At 42.9% G+C, this 19,407-nt stretch overlaps 4 protein-coding genes across 4 annotated transcripts in view; 1 reads left to right on the forward strand and 3 right to left on the reverse strand.

The window, feature by feature from the left end:
* Nucleotides 1-1,223: 1,223 nt before the first annotated feature.
* On the reverse strand, nt 1,224-3,971 carry LOC308173615 (thiol S-methyltransferase TMT1A-like). Its single transcript, XM_080548647.1, has 2 exons — nt 3,468-3,971; nt 1,224-1,824 (listed from the first exon to the last, which is right to left on the reverse strand). The coding sequence occupies exons 1-2, from the start codon at nt 3,960-3,962 to the stop codon at nt 1,591-1,593; spliced, it is 729 nt and encodes a 242-aa protein (XP_080404773.1). The 5' UTR covers nt 3,963-3,971; the 3' UTR covers nt 1,224-1,590.
* A 1,849-nt stretch (nt 3,972-5,820) lies between these two features.
* Nucleotides 5,821-8,237, reverse strand: LOC308173493 (kelch-like protein 10; the record flags this gene model as incomplete). The annotated part of the gene is made up of 5 exons (XM_080548524.1): nt 5,821-6,192; nt 6,280-6,429; nt 6,550-7,167; nt 7,284-7,773; nt 8,092-8,237. The coding sequence occupies 5 exons, from the start codon at nt 8,235-8,237 to the stop codon at nt 5,821-5,823; spliced, it is 1,776 nt and encodes a 591-aa protein (XP_080404650.1).
* Nucleotides 8,238-11,002: 2,765 nt separating this feature from the next.
* Nucleotides 11,003-13,455, reverse strand: LOC308173614 (thiol S-methyltransferase TMT1A-like). Its single transcript, XM_080548646.1, has 2 exons — nt 12,874-13,455; nt 11,003-11,582 (listed from the first exon to the last, which is right to left on the reverse strand). Exons 1-2 carry the CDS (start codon nt 13,366-13,368, stop codon nt 11,349-11,351), a joined length of 729 nt encoding a protein of 242 aa, XP_080404772.1. The 5' UTR covers nt 13,369-13,455; the 3' UTR covers nt 11,003-11,348.
* Nucleotides 13,456-18,187: 4,732 nt separating this feature from the next.
* The window catches only part of LOC308173494 (protein-glutamine gamma-glutamyltransferase 5-like), a gene marked incomplete at its 5' end in the record, with an annotated part of 10,022 nt that continues 8,802 nt past the window's right edge, over nt 18,188-19,407 (forward strand). The window contains 2 exons of the mRNA XM_080548525.1: nt 18,188-18,224; nt 19,085-19,297. Of these exons, the coding sequence (XP_080404651.1) occupies nt 18,188-18,224; nt 19,085-19,297 (250 nt within the window). The remainder of the gene's footprint in view (nt 18,225-19,084; nt 19,298-19,407) is intronic.

Genomic DNA, 19,407 nt, shown 5'->3' on the forward strand with positions numbered 1-19,407 from the left:
CTACAACATCCTCTACCATGGTTGAAATTGAGGACAGTATTAACAGCAGTCAATACAGCAGTGATGATGATGATTACGCTTGTAGCATAAATAAATGCTTAGGCTGTAACTTTTTGTTGAAAAGTTGATTTCAGTGTTTACAGAACAGAGCAGTGCTTAAAGAGATGTCAGTTGATTTCATTGTGTTTAAAGAACAGACATTCAGTTAGTGCTTAAAGAGATGTCAGTTGATTTCATTGTGTTTAAAGAACAGACATTCAGTTAGTGCTTAAAGAGATGTCAGTTGATTTCATTGTGTTTAAAGGAGTCTGACAGACTTTCATGCTTAAAGAGCAGTCATTTGATTTTGCATTTGTTTCTTTTGTTTTGTACACAATCATTTGTTCGTTCATCTTTATTTATGAACAAATGTCGTTTTGCTAATATAAGTTATCCATGTATCCCTTTTTCATCCATCCTGTGGGACGGGTCGTGACTCGCGAGCTCGGGGAGCACCAAGCAGCATCCCTAGGTGCTCCTCTGAGCACTGGCCCCAAAAAGTTATGTGCACCCCTGTGTATAATGGTTTAGATACGCGTAATACTTTTTGCAGGTTCGAGAACCTATCAAATAATCTGTTAGATTCGTATTTCGCCTCACGATGGCGCCATTGGGTCGCAACCCAGCGTATTGTATTTGTCTTTGACCGCCATGCCTCTTTAACAGATGCATGAATAATCCAATTCAAAACAGCAGTGCTTACAAATTAATACTAATACTAATAACTTTTATTTCTATAGCGTATTTCCTGCAAACGTTGCAGCTCAAAATTAAGAACCCCACATGCAGGGTTTTTATGATACTTAAATGTGTAATATGCTCATGCATGTCCCAAGTAAATATTGAATATGGAATCTGGCCTGACCTAACCTGACAGACTTGAGTTCACACCTGTGCAATTATATGAATATTAGTCAAGTATATATTTATATTTTAAAAAACAGTCAGTGTTATCTAGGCTATGTTCCAAGTATGTTACAAATTCAATTATCAGTTTTTCTTGAAATGGTATTAAACTTTTCACAACATGTTCCTCTAAACAGTTGCTAAAACACCACAATTCTTTTGGAAAAATGCACTTTAATTCTCAAAACTTAATACATGTCACAAAAGTATAGTAACTGCATCAAGAGTATGCTTTGTTATCTAATGAAAAGTTCAATCCACCATCAATATTCATTGCAGGTTGGACAACTTTAATTTCAAAAGGTGAAAAACAGTAAGGATTTAACACAGTAGAAAAAACATAGTACTATATAGTTTATGGTAGTACTGCGCCTGTTACAAAGAATATGATTGCTTACTATAAATATAAAGTGACAATATAAGTATCTCAAATATTCAGAATCACGCAGGTAGTTACAACAAAACAGGCATTACTGTAGAAACATTTACTGACACAAAGTGCTGACGAAAACACGAAATCCACTGTCTCCTGTCTGCCAGACCTCATGTTACAGATGGATGCGGTCACAATATGAGTTGTGGATTTCTAGGCACCTAAATGCCTAGGACCGGCCCTGGCTTAGCCTAAGGAAACACTTCAACATACTACTTGACAGCATAGCCCATGATATGTGGCTTGATCATGAAAATGAGTGGGGCTTCGATGTGTCTTAGCTTGAGCTCGGAGAAGCCAGCAGCTTCCAGATCCTTCCATGTTGCCCTGGTAACCATGCATCCATCTCCAAAGTAGTACCACATGGGCTGGAGAACGTGCTGGAAGAAGTATGTCCATGACGACGGGTCTGAGACAACATGCTCCATGAAGTACAGGGCTCCACCCTGCAGGCCACAACAACAAACACATATGACCATCATCATCATCATCATCATATGAAATGTCTTGCTTTGGACTATCCTCCACCCCATGGTGATGTTCCCGTCCTCCACCTCATTGCGATTAGAACAGCTACAGAAGTTTTTTATTATTTTTTATTATTTGTTTTTCTGATTTTATCCCCTTTTTCACCCAATTTGGTAGCCAATTGAACCCAACTTAGCATCCAATTATCCCCTGCCTATTGCGAAGGATCCGCCGCACGACCCCGTGGCCGGCAGTCCCAGAAGAGGTCGCCAGGCAGACTAGCTGACTGGCTCCTCGAGCCCAGCACCTGTTATTCCGGCACCCCGGGGGCGCTGTTGCGCGACGGATCCTTGTCCGGAAATACTCCTATACCGCCCTCGGGAGCGGCCGCCCAATATGCCGCTCCCCGTGTGTGCCCCAGCCATATCCGGATCTGGCGAGCTGGGATTCGATCCCAGTCCCCGGTGGGCAGCTTGCACTAGTGGCCAGTGCTTAGACCGCTACACCACCGCGGGGCCAGAAGTTGTTTTCAGGGGAAGTAAGCCTACATGGTTTGTCTTATAACTAGTAGGCCAAGTAGCATTTACGTACAGTGAGAGATACATGGCTTTGAGCCTCAGATGTATTGTCTTGTGACACTCCTAGGATTCAATCAGGTGACAGGTTTGACATCTAATCAGGTACAGTAGCCTACGGTGCATTATTAATGTAGTACATTGCATTGGTTTTTGAAAGTGCATTGCAACTTTTTATTACCGGTAGCTATAAATAAAAAGTTGTAAAAACGGTATTAAATAAAACTGCACTTTTCTTGACCTAGGCTTATGGTACGCTGTAAAATATGTCAAATACTTGTATCTGCATTCAACAGTACAGGCCAAAAGTTTGGACACACCTTCTCATTCAATGCGTTTCCTTTATTTTCATGACTATTTGGTACATTGTAGATTATATTTTAGATTCCTCAAAGTAGCCACCCTTTGCTTTTTTGTTGTTAATAAAATATATAATAATAATATTAAATATAATAATAATATGTTATTATATATATATATATAATATTATTATTATATATTTTATTAACAAAAAATATATATATTTTATTAACAACAAAAAAGCAAAGGGTGGCTACTTTGAGGAATCTAAAATATAAGACATTTACAGTTATTTCACACTTTTTTGTTAAGTACATCATTCCACATGTGTTCAAAGATGCCTTCAGTGAGAATCTACAATGTAAATAGTCATGAAAATAAAGGAAACACATTGAATGAGAAGGTGTGTCCAAACGTTTGGCCTGTACTGTATCTGCATTACACTGTTGCCATTCGTTTTGATTGGTCAAGACCACGCAGACAGTCCAGATTTTAACATGGGGGGTGCCAGCCCAGATCTCAAAAGGGGAACAGTGCGTGCAGGCTTACGAGCTGACATTTCTCTGTATTTCACAGTGATAATAACATGTGTGACAGCAGCAGTAAAGAAAACATTTCAGTGACAGTGCACGTCATAACATAAAATGGTTTCGGGTCAGAAATATACTAATTTCTGCTGGAATTTATTTTTGTACAGAAAAATAGTTAAGTGCGCAGTTAAGGTAGGAGAGATGTAATCAACTCACAGGCCTCAGGACTCTCAGTGCTTCTTGCAGAGTTCGGGGGACGTCGCTGACAGAACAGAGAACCAGTGTGACGACCACCACGTCCACAGAGCCCTCCTCCACAGCCCCCAGATCTTCTCCAGAAGCGACCACGAACTCCTGGGCCGTCAGGTGGTCGTTGTCAGATAAGCTTCTTTGCAAATACTTTTCGAAATTAGGATTTGGGTCGGTGCAGATGACGCTGCAACCTGACGGGTAGAATTGAAAGTTCGCCCCGGTGCCGCAGCCGATCTCCAAGATGCGCAGCGGCCGGTCGGCTTTGGTGAACTGGGACAGATTATGAAAAAGATCCTTCTTTTGGTCATGCATTTTCTTGTTGTACGCAATCGAGAACTTGTAAATCACGAAAGGAAAGACGCGCTTGTATAAGCCATACAAGCCCACCGCCTCCATCAGCTGAAGAGGCAAGGTTATCACCTTGAAAAACAGGCAACATATGTCTATTAAAAGAGACATTTTGCGTTTGCAAATTGTTGCGGTCTGCTATATTCCTTATAGCCGTGCGAGTGGGCGTGTTACTGTGTGAACTGTGACCAGTCTGAGTCTAGCCACGCCAGTCTGGCCACGCACCTGACACGACTACCAGCTGATAACAGTTATTTTGATTTGGCCACGTCATTATTTGCACATTATAGCCTACAGGAAATGGACTTGGTGAGGTTGGTGCATAGGACATAAAAAAACAAAAAAAAACAGTGAAGCAAACATAATAATAAATAATTAAATTAAATGATCATTTGCAAGAAATAAGAAAAAAATCCTTGTTTTCCGGATGGAAGTCTTTGGAAGAGGTGGTGACCAGGGGGCCGTTCCACTAAGCAAGATTATTTTCTAATCCGCGATAAAGTTCTAATCGGCGATAATTTTATCTTGCGTTCGGGTCCATCAATGTGGCTCAAATAATTCGCTGTTTGGTTGCTATGCAACATAGCCTCCAGAGTTATTCTGGTCGCGAGCAGGCTAAGAGGCTGGCTAAGGTAATGCGTGCGTCAAAATTGTCTCACAGGCGGAAACTATATCCCGAACGACAGTTCCATCAAGTGTCTTTTAGGAAATATTAGTTCCCACTTTTTACGAGATAGATAGATAGATAGTTTGACTGTGTGATAGATAGATAATTTGATAATTTGAAAGTGTGATCGATCGATAGATAGATAACCTGATATTTTGAAAGTGTGATAGATAGATAGATCGATAGATAAATAAATTAAAAAGTGTAAAAAAATAATAATAAAAAAATAGGTATGTCTATTAACTTGCATTGCTTTTGACACAGCGGTCTGGCTGGCGCAGTGGTTAAGGCAACTAGCTAGAGTTCCGAAGGTTGCGAGCTCGAGACTTGAATATGTAATTTTTTTTTTTTTTTTACATTTAACCGAAGATTTCATGCAAAGGCTTCAAACACCATTGTAATCGTGTCAGTTCTTGTAAATTAGCCTGCACCATAATTTTATAGCCTACATACTTTTTTAGATGAGATTTTAGATTAGATTCAGACAACGAAATGCAGTAAAAAGTGTGTCTGAAGAGGGATTTGAACCACCGATTTAAAATGACGAATAAATACTATAGCAGCGGTCGATACCACTGACGATATGACGGCTTGTAGCCTGCTGCGGATATCACCACAGTAGTAAATACTGTATTTGTCTTTTTGTTTTTACCGTAACTGAAAATGAAAATTGCAAATGACTGTATGTGTCTGTAAGTTATGTAAGATCTTTTGTTTTGCATTGTTTTTTTCTACTCATTTTTTTTCTTTCCTCATTGCTTAGAAAAGGAAAGAAAGGGAAAACAGCAGCATACAACAAAGAAACAATAAAACATTTCATTATGTTTTGGTGTTTATGTCATTGGAATGTACTGACATGAAGAGACATAGGCTACTGTGCAAAGGGTGTGTGTGTGTGTGTGTGTATGTATGTATGTGTGTGTGTGTGTGTGTGTGTGTGTGTGTGCGTACGTGTGTGTGTTTGCGTGCTTATATCATTTGTCTTTTGTTTGGAAGGTATTTACATGTAGACGTCAGAGATACACGTATTGATGGACATTAATGGGCATGGGCTTAGCGCCCAGCAAAGTTAAGACATGATTGCAAACTAGCATTCAATTAAAGTCTCCCTTATACGTTCATTGTAGAAAAATAATTGTACCACCCGGCCTGATAGAAGCAATAAGAAAGACAGAAATGTTATGTGATTTCCATGGGCACTTGAAGGATTTATTTGGATAGTTTCTGTCTCTGCCCAGGTGGACTGCAGTGGGCAGGACTGGGTCATGTAGGGATGGGGGGTAATGGTGGGTAGATATGGTGTCAGACAGTAAGGATGCTGCTATTGGAGGTGGACAGTTTGAGCTCCTCCCGGGGGTTCTGCAGGGTATCTCGCGGGGCAGCATACTCCAGCACATTGGGCAGTCCGTGCACCACACAGCAGCTAACGGCACTGCGGAAGATGCCCATGTCATGGGCGTCATACCACTCATCTGTCTTCTCATCGTAGTACTCCGCATCGAAGGTTGTGGTGAAGCCATTGAAGCCGCCCACCACAAACAGAAGATCATCCACCACCTCGATGCCAAAGTTGCTCCGTGGGTTGAACATGGTGGGAACTGCGCGCCAGGTGTTGGTCTGGGGATTGTAGCACTCTGCGTTTCGCAGACGGTTGGCTCCATCAAAGCCGCCCACCTAAGAGAGGATAGGAGAAATGTGGGTCAATAACAGTATATCAGAACTTGAGCATAGATTTATTGTGTATTTTTATGTAGGTCTCACCGCATAGACCTGCTCCCCATAGGCGATGACCCCCACCCCACTGCGTCGGCTTGTCATGGGGGCGATCAGAGTCCATTGGTTGGTCTCAGGGTTGAAGCACTCTGCTGTGAACAGGCACTCATTCCCATTGAAACCACCACATATGTATACCTAGAATTAAGGCAACTCGTAAATTCATCCATCCTGGCTTTTCAATAGATTCATTGTACACTAGTTATCAAGTTGTGTTCCAGGTACAGTTAGTCTTACCTATTCCTCTGTTCCACTTACCTTTCCAAAAAGTGTGGTGGCACTGGCATCACTTCTCTGCTCATGCATGGGTGAGATGAGTGTCCACTGGTTGGTCTCAGGCTCATAGCGCTCAGCAGTGTTGAGTCGCACATGGCCATCAAAGCCGCCCATGGCGTAGATGCAGCCACCCAGCACAGCCACACTGACGTAGCAGCGCTGTGAGTGCATGGGTGCCACTTGGTGCCAAGTGTGTGTGACTGGGTTGAACTTGCGCACACTGTTGAAGTAGTCAACGCTGTCAAAGCCTCCCACGCAGTACACAAAGCCATTGAGGTAGGCAGCACCGTGGTAGGCCCGTGCGCTCTCCTCCTCTCGAGTCACATTGACCCATCGGTCAGCCCGTGCATCATACGCCTCAATGCCATTGGTGGGGCTGCCACCACTCCAACCACCGATGGCCAGTAAGATGGCATAGGGCAGGCGAGGGCGGGTCAGAGGGTTGCCGAAGTCAGAGCTGGAGGGCCCATTCATGTTCAGGTCACACATGGCCTTCAGTGCGTCGATGATGATGGGCCTGCAGTCAGCATTGGCTCTCACCAGTGGATTATTCTTCACATTGTCTATGAAGTAGTCCGGTGTCATCAAGGCCATGCGTACCTAAGCAAACAGACACAGACAGATATGGACACAGAATGCAGTCGGCAGCCGCGATACACCTTTATGAAATGCATCAAACATTTACGTGTTACGTGTGTTGTCCAACTCTCAGTCACCTTAGGCAACAGCACCGAGATCTGGGCTTTGCGGTCTTGAGGAGAATGGCCAATCCAGCGCAGGATGGCCTCAAACACTACATCTTCCTGCTTCACGTTCAGGTCGTCCTTCTCAATGATGTCACGAAACTGCCACGGCGAGAGATCCAGGAACTCCTCGGAGCTACGCACCATCTCCTTAAAGTGATGCAGGATGAAGAGAGAGGACATGCGCCTGAGCTCATGGCAGGAGTAGAAGTCTGCAAACGTACAGATCCCAATGCAGTTCTCCGGGCACAGCTGGGCCTCTAGGTAGTCACTGCAGGCTCGCACAACGCCCATGACAGAGAACTGGTCTGCAGCCACCAGAAGCTGCTGCGCATTCTCGTCAGTGACAGGCACAGAGCGTGTGTAGGCATACTCAATAATGAGACGCATCATGTCCGGTGACACACCAGGAATGTTGTACACCCGCTCTTCTAAGTTGTTCCAGCCACTTGTGAAGAGAGCTCTGTGGGTCAGGGTTTAGAGAGGAGGGATATGATGGTCAGGACTCATCCATATACTGTACCAGATTTTCTCAAAAATTTTTCAATATAGTACAGCAATATAATAAACACCCTCTGCAATTATATGACAATATAAAGAGGGTTACACAAATATTATGAATCAATAGTTGTATCTTTTATAGAATGTATCATTGCTGCCACAAAGAACAATGTGTAAGCTCTTGTAGGATCTGGCTATTTTCTTCTGATTATCCTTTGGATCCATGCCAAGTGAATCCCTGCCATCCATCATGGCTACCCCCCCAAGTTAAGACACTCACCGGAAATATGGACTGCAGCCGCAAAGGATATTCTTGTGTGCGTTGAATTCGATGCCATTGACTTTAATCACCACGTCACAGAATTTTCCTTCCAGTCGTAGCTCATTAAATATTGTACAGGCCATGGAACTCATTGTTCTCTCCATGTTGCATCTCTGAAATGTAGAGGTGGACCCCTCTTCCAGTTCATTCATTCTTGTGTTGAATATCTTTAATATCCACTTTTTGGGCAAGAGGTGGCACACTGTCACACTGGCAACTATTCTTCTGAGCAATGAATGTGAACCTTCATTCCCCTTACATGTGGTAACCATGTTCTAGAATTGTGCATTATTACATCACAGTGAGTGATACAAAATTAGAATGTCTCAGATACCATTTTCATAATAAGCTGACACCATCATAAAAATAATATATGATATAATTAATGAAGGACTACAATACATGTTAAATGGGGTGGCCGACCAGAAACCACAAAGATCAAAATGTTCTGAGCCTTGACAGTCTTACACTAATGTTAGCTAGCCATATTCTAGCTAGACACATTATTTAGACACATAGAAAGACAAACTAAAACACAAAAACAGTCACATGAACAACTACAGGGGGCCGTTCCACTAAAGTGGATTAGTATATCGGCGATTGAAATAAATCAGGCGATCAGGCAACTCGGGATTGGAATTCAAGCCTCAGGTGATTCCTCGAACGAGGATCAGGCTTGTGTCATGAGTGTTCACAGAACACCGGCTTAGAAATCCTCGATATGGGCGCGTGCACGCAGACATAAAGAGCCCCGAAGAGTCGATCTGTCGAAATGAAGATATTCCACTCTGCAGGGGTCCTACATTTGCGCAGCATTCCGAATTATTGATCTTTATGAAGACGGAAAAATAAGATGTAAAATAGTGCAATACTGCCGCAATTAACAAGGCGAGGGAAATGGTTTGGCAAGAAATTGCTGACCGATTAAATGCATAGGTCATACTAGCCCCAGTTATTGTTATATGTTCATATTTTAATAAATGAATATTTACTACTGTGGTGATATCCGCAGCAGGCTACAAGCCGTCATATCGTCACAATGGCCTAGTGGTATCGACCGCTAAATCGGTGGACACACTTTTTACTGCATTTCGTTGTCTGAATCTAATCTAAAATCTCATCTAAAAAAGTATGTAGGCTATAAAATTGTGGTGCAGGCTAATTTACAAGAACTGACACGATTACAATGGTGTTTGAAGCCTTTGCATGAAATCTTCGGTTAAATGTAAAAAAATAAATAAATCACTTATTCAAGTCTCGAACTCGCAACCTTCGGAACTCTAGCTGGTTGCCTTAACCACTGCGCCAGCCAGACCGCTGTGTCAAAAGCAATGCAAGTTAATAGACATACCTATTTATTTTATTTTTTACACTTTTTAATTTATTTATTTATCTATCGATCTATCTATCTATCACACTTTCAAAATATAAGGTTATCTATCTATCGATCGATCACACTTTCAAATTATCAAATTATCTATCTATCACACAGTCAAACTATCTATCTATCTATCTCGTAAAAAGTGGGAACTAATATTTCCTAAAAGACACTTGATGGAACTGTCGTTCGGGATATAGTTTCCGCCTGTGAGACAATTTTGACGCACACATTACTTTAGCCAGCCTCTTAGCCTGCTCGCGACCAGAATAACTCGGGAGGCTATGTTGCATAGCAACCAAACAGCGAATTATTTGAGCCACATTGATGGACCCGAACGCAAGATAAAATTATCGCCGATTAGAACTTTATCGAGGCTTAGAAGATAATCGAGCTTCGTGGAATCGGCCCCTGGATGGGAAGGATCAGCGATCATCTCTCCTGCTCTCCTGGAATAGAACAGGTCCAGGAAAGACGGCAGGTTGAATGGTCATCTGTAGTTTGCCTTTGCAGTAGAGGCAGCGAACCAGACAGTGATATATTGGAACATCGACAACGTTATCTTTAAAATAAGGATAATTAAACCTACATTGTTCATGTGCTTATGCATCGCAGGAATCGGAAGTTGAGTCTGCTGTGACTATACATCATAAGGAACATTATTAATGTGGTAAAAGCAGCATACAGGCCAAATATGAGGTCAACTCCCTATGCCCTTCAGATCATCCTTAGTCACAAATTGATAAGTTGGAAATTCAGCCTACAGTGTTGTTGACACAATGAGATGGGGAAATGTCGACTTTTGGAATAGAGTAGACAGTTGGAAAAACAACCTGGTTTTCTGTCAGGGTATGTCTTTGTAACAGCCAGCCATTCAGACTTCACATTGGCCATGTATAGTTTTCATAGCACAATAACCGTGTTCCTTATGTGACATAAGATTATTTCTCACTGGAAGTTACCAACAGATGATCAATATAAAGAGCATGGATGGAAGGATCACTATAGCCTACATGGCTCTTGGATAATGCTTTTCTCTATTACAATAACCCCTACAATCCATAGCTACTGTAAGTCTTCCTTTTTAAATACAAAAATGATCACTGCTCTGGACTCTGGACACTGAAATCTACTTGTGTGGGGCGGCTGTGGCGCAGGAGGGAGAGTCGGCGTCTAATGATCACAAGGTTGGCAGATCAGTGGTTCGAGCCCCGGCTGGCCACATGTCGAAGTGTCCTTGGGCAAGACACTGAACCCCAAAATTGCTCCCAGTGAGCGGGCCGGCGTCTTGCATGGCAGCTTGCCGCCATTGGTGTGTGAATGGGTGAATGAGAGGCCGTTGTAAAGCACTTTGGAGCAGCAAAAAAGGCGCTCTATAAGTGCAGTCCATTTACCATTTACTTGATTACATAATTATCTGATGAAAATCCAGGTGAGTCTCCAGTGAGTCTCTCGACATGAGCATGAAATAAGCAAACAAGGTGATTTCTTGGGATTAATAACATTTTATAAAATACAAAATGACTTTTGTTATTAAAATAATATTCCACAAATTAACATTCGTTCCTGGTTTGGCCCTGTCCCTTGGCTGTAGGTGGTTAGTCCAGACAGTTTATTGTTACACATTCTGTCATAATATGAGTTGTATTTCCTGAACGAATGGGGCCCATTGTGGCCCAAAACATGACTAACTACATCTTGAGTCAATTAATAGTTTGTACACAACAAGTAAGTAACAAAAGCAGTGAAAAAATAAACACTTTGTTCCACCGTGTAGGCAACATACTTCAGCCAGCAGCTGAGGTATAGGCTTAGCCTAAGGAAACACTTCAACATACTACTTGACAGCATAGCCCATGATATGTGGTTTGATCATGAAGTGGAGTGGGGCTTCGATGTGTCTTAGCTTGAGCTCGGAGAAGCCAGCAGCTTCCAGGTCCTTCCATGTTGCCCTGGTAACCATGCATCCATCTCCCAAGTAGTACCACATGGGCTGGAGAACGTGCTGGAAGAAGTATGTCCATGACGACGGGTCTGAGACAACATGCTCCATGAAGTACAGGGCTCCACCCTGCAGGCCACAACAACAAACACATATGACCAACATCATCATCATATGACATGTCTTGTGTTGGACTATCCTCCACTCCATGTTGATGTTCCTAACCTCCACCTTGATTCTAACAGTTTTCAGGTGAAGTTACATGGGTTGTCTTACAACTAGTAGGCCAAGTAACATTTATATAGTGAGAGATACATGGCTATAATCCAATCACAATCTTTGCTCTGGTACTATTGTCAGGTGGCAGGTTTGACATCTACGTAATCAAGTATACAGTAGCCTATATTGCATAAGTGTAGTAGTACATTGCATTGGTTTTCGAAAGCATATTGCACTTTTCCATTAGCTATAATTAATCATGTTCACAGAACCGTATAACTTAAAAGGTCCAGTATATTCGGGTAATCTGGGACATTTGGTAGGCTAATGTGGCACAACTAAAATCTAGTCAACAGGACTTTTACTACGCCCTATACCTTTAGCATGGATCTCATGGGCCTAACCATTTAAACCCAAATTCACCCGTGACCCTACATTATATAGACTTTCGAAAGCGTATTGCACTTTTCGATTAGCTATAATTAACCATGTTCACGAAACTGTACAGCTTTAAAAAGGTACAGTATGTAACATTCAAGCTTGCTAAAAGATATGACAACCCATTGCTTAATTCCTGGAATCGAATCAATGAATGTTGACCAGACTTGTTTGATCCTGTATCGTGTACACCTGTTGTTGGATGAATACCCTGTTATACTTCATTGTGACCAGAGGACTTACTCATATTATAGTGGTATAACGGTACAACATGAACATGTTTACTTTAAATGCAGTAGCCTATAATATAGGCTATATTTATTATTTCAGGAGCGTCTGGAATTCACCACGTCATCCGTTACACGCCAAACCCAAGAACTTCAATACACCCGAGTATCTTTATGCTGTGTATCCATAGTTATCAACAAGTATTAAACACAACTCGTGACGTTAGAATTATACGGTTCTATCTCCATTTTTGCCAAAATTGAGTTTTTTACATAATCTGATCCATTAGGTGTTTATTAATGCCCGTGTGGTGTTATTTTTTAAAATGTTGACATTTTTGAGTTAGTAATTAATAAAATACAAAGGTTCCATCTCACACAACATAATGGAATGTAAAAACTTTGACGCTCAATATCTCTGAACTGCCCTAAACGGAGATAGAACCTTATCATTCTAAGCTCACGAACTGTTTCGCGTCAGAAAATATAACGGTAAATACTGGGATTTTCATTTTGTACACAAAATCAAAACTCACAGGCCTCAGGACTCTCAGTGCTTCTTGCAGAGTTCGGGGGACGTCGCTGACAGAACAGAGAACCAGGGTGACGACCACCACGTCCACAGAGCCCCCCTCCACAGCCCCCAGGTCTTCTCCAGAAGCGACCACGAACTCCTGGGCCGTCAGGTGGTCGTTGTCAGACAGGCTCCTCTGCAGGTACTTCTCGAAACCGGGATTCGGGTCGGTGCAGATGACGTCACAACCTGACGGGTAGAATTGAAAGTTCGCCCCGGTGCCGCAGCCGATCTCCAAAATGCGCAGCGGCCGGTCGGCTTTGGTGAACTGGGACAGATTATGAAAAAGATCCTTCTTTTGGTCGTGCATTTTCTTATTGTACGTAAAAGTGACCTTGTAGACCAGATAAGGAAAGACACGCTTGTATAAGCCATACAAGCCGACCACCTCCATCAGCTGGAGAGGCAAGGTGATCACCTTGAAACACAGGCAACATATGTCCATTAAAAGAGGCATTTTGCGTTTGATAGTTCAGTTGTTCTTGTCTGCTGTGCGTCTTATTATAGTGGAGCAGTGTAGTAGTGGGGGTGTGTCTCTGTCATCTAATGCGGCTCTGTCATCTGACCAATCCAGAGCTGTCGCGCAGACTGTGTAACGGAAATCCTGTGTGGATGTATGTACACTACCAGCTGATATGGAGACAACGTTGTTTAAATAATAATAAAATAAAAAACAAGCTATCTCCGCCTTCTATGACATAAGGCATCACAGAAATCGACAGTTGAGTCTAATGTGACTATACATCATAAGAAAACCAGTTGTTTTCACAGATTATTTGTTTATTTACATTATCTGTTTTCTATTGTTGGTAAATATGTAAATACGTAAATACATTTGAATTCATTTTTAAAATATTATATTAATATTGAAACTGCAGATTATTAATTATTAATCTCTGAGTATTGGAGAAGGGGTAGGATTAAATAGGCTTATGCTTCTTCCTACTCCTTTTCGGACATGTGAAGTAAATAGTGTTTTTTGTTTTGTTTTGTTTTTTCTTGTTTTTGTTTTGTTTTTTTCTTGTTTTTTTCTTGTTTTTTGTTGTTATAACTATTTCTTTTTTCACATGTTCGAAATAAAGCTTTCATTCATTCATTCATTCATTCATTCATTCAAACATTATTAATGTGGTAATGCTTGCCCTTCAGATTGTCCTTAGTCACACAAGTTAAGACTTGGGGATTTTCCAACAAATTCCACTCCACTCCTACAGTGTTGACATTATGGCACAATGAGATGTGGAAATGTAGACTTTTGGAATTTGGGAACATAATCTGTCAGGGCCTGGGTTTTCTGTTAGGGTATGTCTTTGTAACAGCAAGCCATTCAGAACTCACATTGGCCAAGTATAGTTGTTTTTATAGCACAATAACCGTGTTCTTTATGTGGCGTCAAAGATTAGTTATCAACAGATGATCAGTATAAAGAGCATAGATAGAAGGATCACTCTCCATGGCTCTTGGATAATACTTTTCTCTAGTCATTACAATAACCCCTACAATCCATAGCTACTGTGAGTCTTCCTTTTAAATACAACAAATATCACTACTCTGGCCTCTGAAACGGCCTAACCTGCTTTAGCTTTAACCTAAAGGTGAAAGCTAGGCTATACCAGTTAGGTGTGACAGGGCTTGGTCTTTAACCCACGGAGGAATGGTGGAACCTTTACACATACTGGTGTGCCCTTTATACACATACATACCATGTGACTTCTGCCCTCTGCATGACATCACCTGTTCTACAGTACAGTCATACAGGGGAATTCCCAGAGGTGATTACAGCAGCTGTAATGCCCTCTGCCCCAAATCACCTCTGGGAATAGCAATAAAAGAACTCCATGCTGCAATTAGCAAAGAACAACAAAAACTGCACACCTGGGTGGTGCGTTTATTGAGGAGGAGATTTCAACCACTCACCTGAGAACTGTATTCCCAACACTCTAGCTCGTGTGTATATGAACATTGCTGATGCTAACAAAGTCATTACCCTCCCCCACTTGGGACAATCTGATCACCTTTCATTGTTCCTATTCCCTAAGAACACACCCCTCATCGAATGTGTGAAAAACAACATTGAGGACAGGCAGCCATGGACTGGCCAAGTCTGGCCAGAGGGAGCGGAGGGACTCTACACTGCAGCATCAGTTTCAACACACTGTGACTGGAGTGTGTTTGCCACTCAGGCCACCCTGGCACCCACACAGAAATTGATTCATATGCTTCTCCCATTCTGGATTACATCAATACACGTGTCAACAGTGTCACCACCCACAGAGAGATAAGAACTTTCCCCAACCAGAAGCCTTGGATGACAAGCAGTGAGGCCCACTTACTGCTGAAGGCACGCAAAGCCACTTTTCGATAATAATAATAATAATAATAGGAATAAGAATAAGAATATCTTAGATTTATATAGCGCCTTTCAAGGAACCCAAGGACGCTTTACAAATGTACAGATAGACAGACAGACAGACATAAATAGAAAACACAAAACCAGGGGCCAAAAACTAGGGGCCAAAGGCCTTGGTGAGCAGGTGGGTTTTGAGGGCTGAGTTGAAGGCGTCCAGGGTAGGGGAGTTGTGGATCACTGTGGGGAGAGAGTGACGTAGAAAATCTTTCCCTCTAATTCATTATACTACTACTGCTATTATACTACTACTACTACTACTACTACTACTACTACTACTACTACTACTACTACTACTACTACTACTACTACTACTACTACTATTACTTAATTAATAACAATAATCAAAGAAACCCCTGGCTGAAAATGATGCAAGATGAACCTGTATTTTAAGACAAAGGTATTTCAAGCAGGCAGTTGACAAGAGATTGAGGCTGGAGCTGAAGGGATGGTGTAGTGCTGAGATACAGTTGGGTGTCAACAGCGTAGCAGTGGAAGTTTAGCCGGTGATGGCGGATGAACTGGCTGAGGGGAAGCATGTAGATAGTGAAGAGGAGGGGTCCAAGCACAGAGCCTTGAGGCACGCCTTGGTTGACTTGGGCTGGGTTGATGGTTAGAAACAGTTTTCTGTTGGAGAGGTAGGACTGGAACCAGGAGAGAGCTGCACTGGTGAGGCCTAGGCGGTCAGGTTGAGGAGGATGGTGTGGGTCGGGAGACTGTGTCAAAGGCTGCCGAGAGGTTCCAGGAGGATGAGTATGCTGATGCGGCCAGAGTCGAGGAGGAGATCGTTGCTGATCACACACACACACACACAAACACGGACTTCCGTCAAGGACTCATACATACATGGACATGCACCCCACCCCCCCCACCCCATCCCCCCGCCTTCGCCGTGCCCCCCCCCCCCCTCCCCACAGTGGCAGCAGTGCTGATTAGATAGCAGATGTCCTACAGAGGGTGATGGAACCCCTCCCTTCCCCCACCCCTCCCCTGCTGTTGTGTCTCGTTTCCCCACTCCCCCCCCCCCCCCCCCTTCTTGTAAATCTTTGGTTGTATATGTTCTATTGTAAAGTGCTTTGAGTTGCATTTCATGTACGAAAGGCGCTATATAAATAAAGCTTTACTTACTTACTTACTTACTGGTCCTGATGAAGTCTGGCGATGCAAAGGCCTACTGCTCATCCAGGGCTAGCCTGAAGAGGGGCATCAGGAAGGCCAAGCACAACCACAAACTACAGATTGAGGAGCACTTTCAGAACAGCTCTGATCCCCGATGCACGTGGCCAGGCATCCTGGCCGTCACAGACTTCAAATACAGCCTCCCATACCAGCACTGACTCCCTACCCGACAAACTCAACCACTTCTACACGCGGATCCATTTATATTCATTTATTTATACTCACTGTAATGCTGTAATGTCATTTGCACCAGGCCACTGTTTGGCTAGATTAGATACCAAACTACATTTCGTTGTCTCAGTACTTGTATAATTAAGTTGAATGTAATGTAATCTAATCTAATAAGTGTCACGCCCTCCACTTCCAACTAGAGGGCGCCAGTGCCTCCCTTTGTCTGTCTGTTTATGGTGTGTGCGGGTGTGACCAGGCTCTGGTCTGGTCTGGTTTCCTGTCCCTCCATCATCCACATCTGCCAGTTTCTACAATGTTAGCATCGCTCTCTGCCAATTTAGTATCTCTCAGTATGTCTCAACGTTACTCTTTGTGTTTAGTGTCGCCTTGTCTCATCGCAACTCTCTCTCTGCTTCAGAGATTTATAGCCGGTTCACTACCTGCCTGCCTATCCACCTGCCTGCCTGTCTATGCGGCCACCTGCCTACCAGCCCTGTCTACCCAGACTGCCCTGCCCTGTCTTGTCTATCCTGTCCACCCTGCCTGCCCTGTCTCCCACCTACCCAACCTGCCATTCCAGCCTGCTTTCCCCTTCCCCTATAATTCCTCATTAAATTCATTGACATTACGTGTCCTGACTCTGACACTGTGCTCTGCTCCTGGGTTCACTAGGAGAAGACAATAAGAGTGAATAGGGGTTTGAATGATGCAGGCTTCGCACCGTTCGTTAGCTCCCAGTAGCAGCTTGCATCAGATTCAAGACCCTGGTGCTCGCCTACTGGGCAGTAAAAGGAACACCCCCTCCCTTTTTTCTTACGATGACTAATGTATACATGATTCACTTTAGACAAGTACTTGTCGGATACATTTGGATAAAAACATTTGTTATGCAAATGCAACAATAATATGTGTTTCCCCTTCATTCTCCTCCCTCTCCTTTGGCATAAGTGTCTCGGCCCTCAAACATACAGTATCTATTACCATGTTATTCATACGGCTGTTAAGAGGAGTAGTAGGTAGTTAACTAGTTGTTACCATGTTATTACCTTTTCATTCTGAGCTGGAGAGTAAAGTGTTCAGCACTGAGTCATTTTGGCTGAATTCTATTTTTATGGAAACCTCTGACAATCAATCCCTGTTGATATCCCTCTCTCTCTCTATCACTCACTCTCTCTCTCCCTCTCTCTCTCTCTCTTTCTCTCTCTCTCTCTCTCTCTCTCTCTCTCTCTCTCTCTCTCTCTCTCTCTCTTTCTCTCTCTCACTCTCTCTCTCTCTATCCCTCCCTCTCTCCAAGGCTGTGAATAAGGCAGTCTCTCCCTCAGTGACATCAACAGCTCAGGTAGGAGGACCTAAATCAGTCTCTGGTATTCATGCCACTGGACCTCTCTGACACACACACACACACACACACACACACACACACACACACACACACACACACACACACACACACAGACACACACACACCCACACCCACACACAAACAAAGACAGGAGAGTGCTGTCAGGTCACTACCAACATGCTCTCCATGCAGCACGCAGCCCATCAGCTAACAGGTGTGTTCGTTCTCATTTTACTTTTCACACTGTTTCACACAACAGGACACCACTTGTCTTTTAGGTACTTTCTGAAACCTTCTACTATTGTACATTTAGCAAAAGACTGCATACATAGTATCATTGATGAAATACCCATTTGGTAAAGTGTCGTTGTTCCTTTTTGTGACTGGTAGAATTACAGTAAATCAGGGTGAGTGTGCCTTTGGACATTTTACTGAAATATTTCGTTTATTTGGCTTTTTTACAAATGACAAATGTAGAGAGGTTATTCAAAATTCAGCGTCATTATTGGACAGAAAGACTGTCTGGTATATTTCCTTCATTTGAATATCACACAAGCCTGACATGTGTTTGGACACATGTAGTAGACAGTTACAGACATTCAAAACACCTAGAAGGGTACTGTTGAGCTGCATTCCTATCATGCAGTGCATTCATGCCATACACACAAACAGTAGGGTTGCACAAGTCGTTCCTTGGTTACTGTTGCAGGGAACACCGGAAACATCCTAGAGATGCTTTTATAGTAATGAGACTGTTCAGACAGGTGCCTAAATGGTATGTACTGCATATCTCGACAGTACCTACACTACATTGTAATTAAAAGCACCAAAAGTATGAAAACAACGTATGTGAGAACACACACTAAAGCTGAACACTTCACTCTGCAGCTCAGAACTCCTTCTCTGAACACCTTATCTCATTGCTCTCCAGTGGCGTGCGTTCTTGCCATATCTACATACCTGTCTATGTTGTTTAATAAGAGGCTTGTATATCTACATACCTGTCTATAAGAGGCTTGTATATCTACATACCTGTCTATGTTGTTTAATAAGAGGCTTATATTTGATCTCTAGGCGGCAGATCTCGGGAGCAGATCTCAGGGGCAGATCTGAGGCTGAAGCATGTGAACCTGGAGGTCCGTGACAACCACACGTCCCATAAGACACTGGGGCTGAGCGCCAGGCATCTGGTGGTGCGTCGCGGGATGCCCTTCAAAGTCACACTGCTGTTCGACCAATCAGGGTTCAACCCTGTAACCAAGATGCTCATCTTGAAGGTTCTGCTGGGTACTGGAGGCCAATGTTATATGAATTATACCCTTTAACCCCCCCTGTTCCTAACAGTTTATTTTACATTGCCTTCTTCTCACTGTTTAATAGAATAGAATAGATTTGGA

The sequence above is a fragment of the Nansenia antarctica genome (assembly GCF_963989245.1).
Source record: "Nansenia antarctica genome assembly, chromosome: 18".
NCBI classification, from domain to species: domain Eukaryota; kingdom Metazoa; phylum Chordata; class Actinopteri; order Argentiniformes; family Microstomatidae; genus Nansenia; species Nansenia antarctica.

What these genes read in the sequence shown, in the direction of transcription:
- LOC308173615 (XM_080548647.1), bottom strand. Translation starts at nt 3,962, where the DNA reads ATGTCTCTTTTAATAGACATATGTTGCCTGTTTTTCAAGGTGATAACC. An exon ending in CACTGAGAGTCCTGAGGCCT is followed by an intron (nt 1,825 to 3,467) that starts GTGAGTTGATTA and finishes TGTGGCCTGCAG; the next exon opens with GGTGGAGCCCTGTACTTCAT.
- LOC308173614 (XM_080548646.1), bottom strand. Translation starts at nt 13,368, where the DNA reads ATGCCTCTTTTAATGGACATATGTTGCCTGTGTTTCAAGGTGATCACC. An exon ending in CACTGAGAGTCCTGAGGCCT is followed by an intron (nt 11,583 to 12,873) that starts GTGAGTTTTGAT and finishes TGTGGCCTGCAG; the next exon opens with GGTGGAGCCCTGTACTTCAT.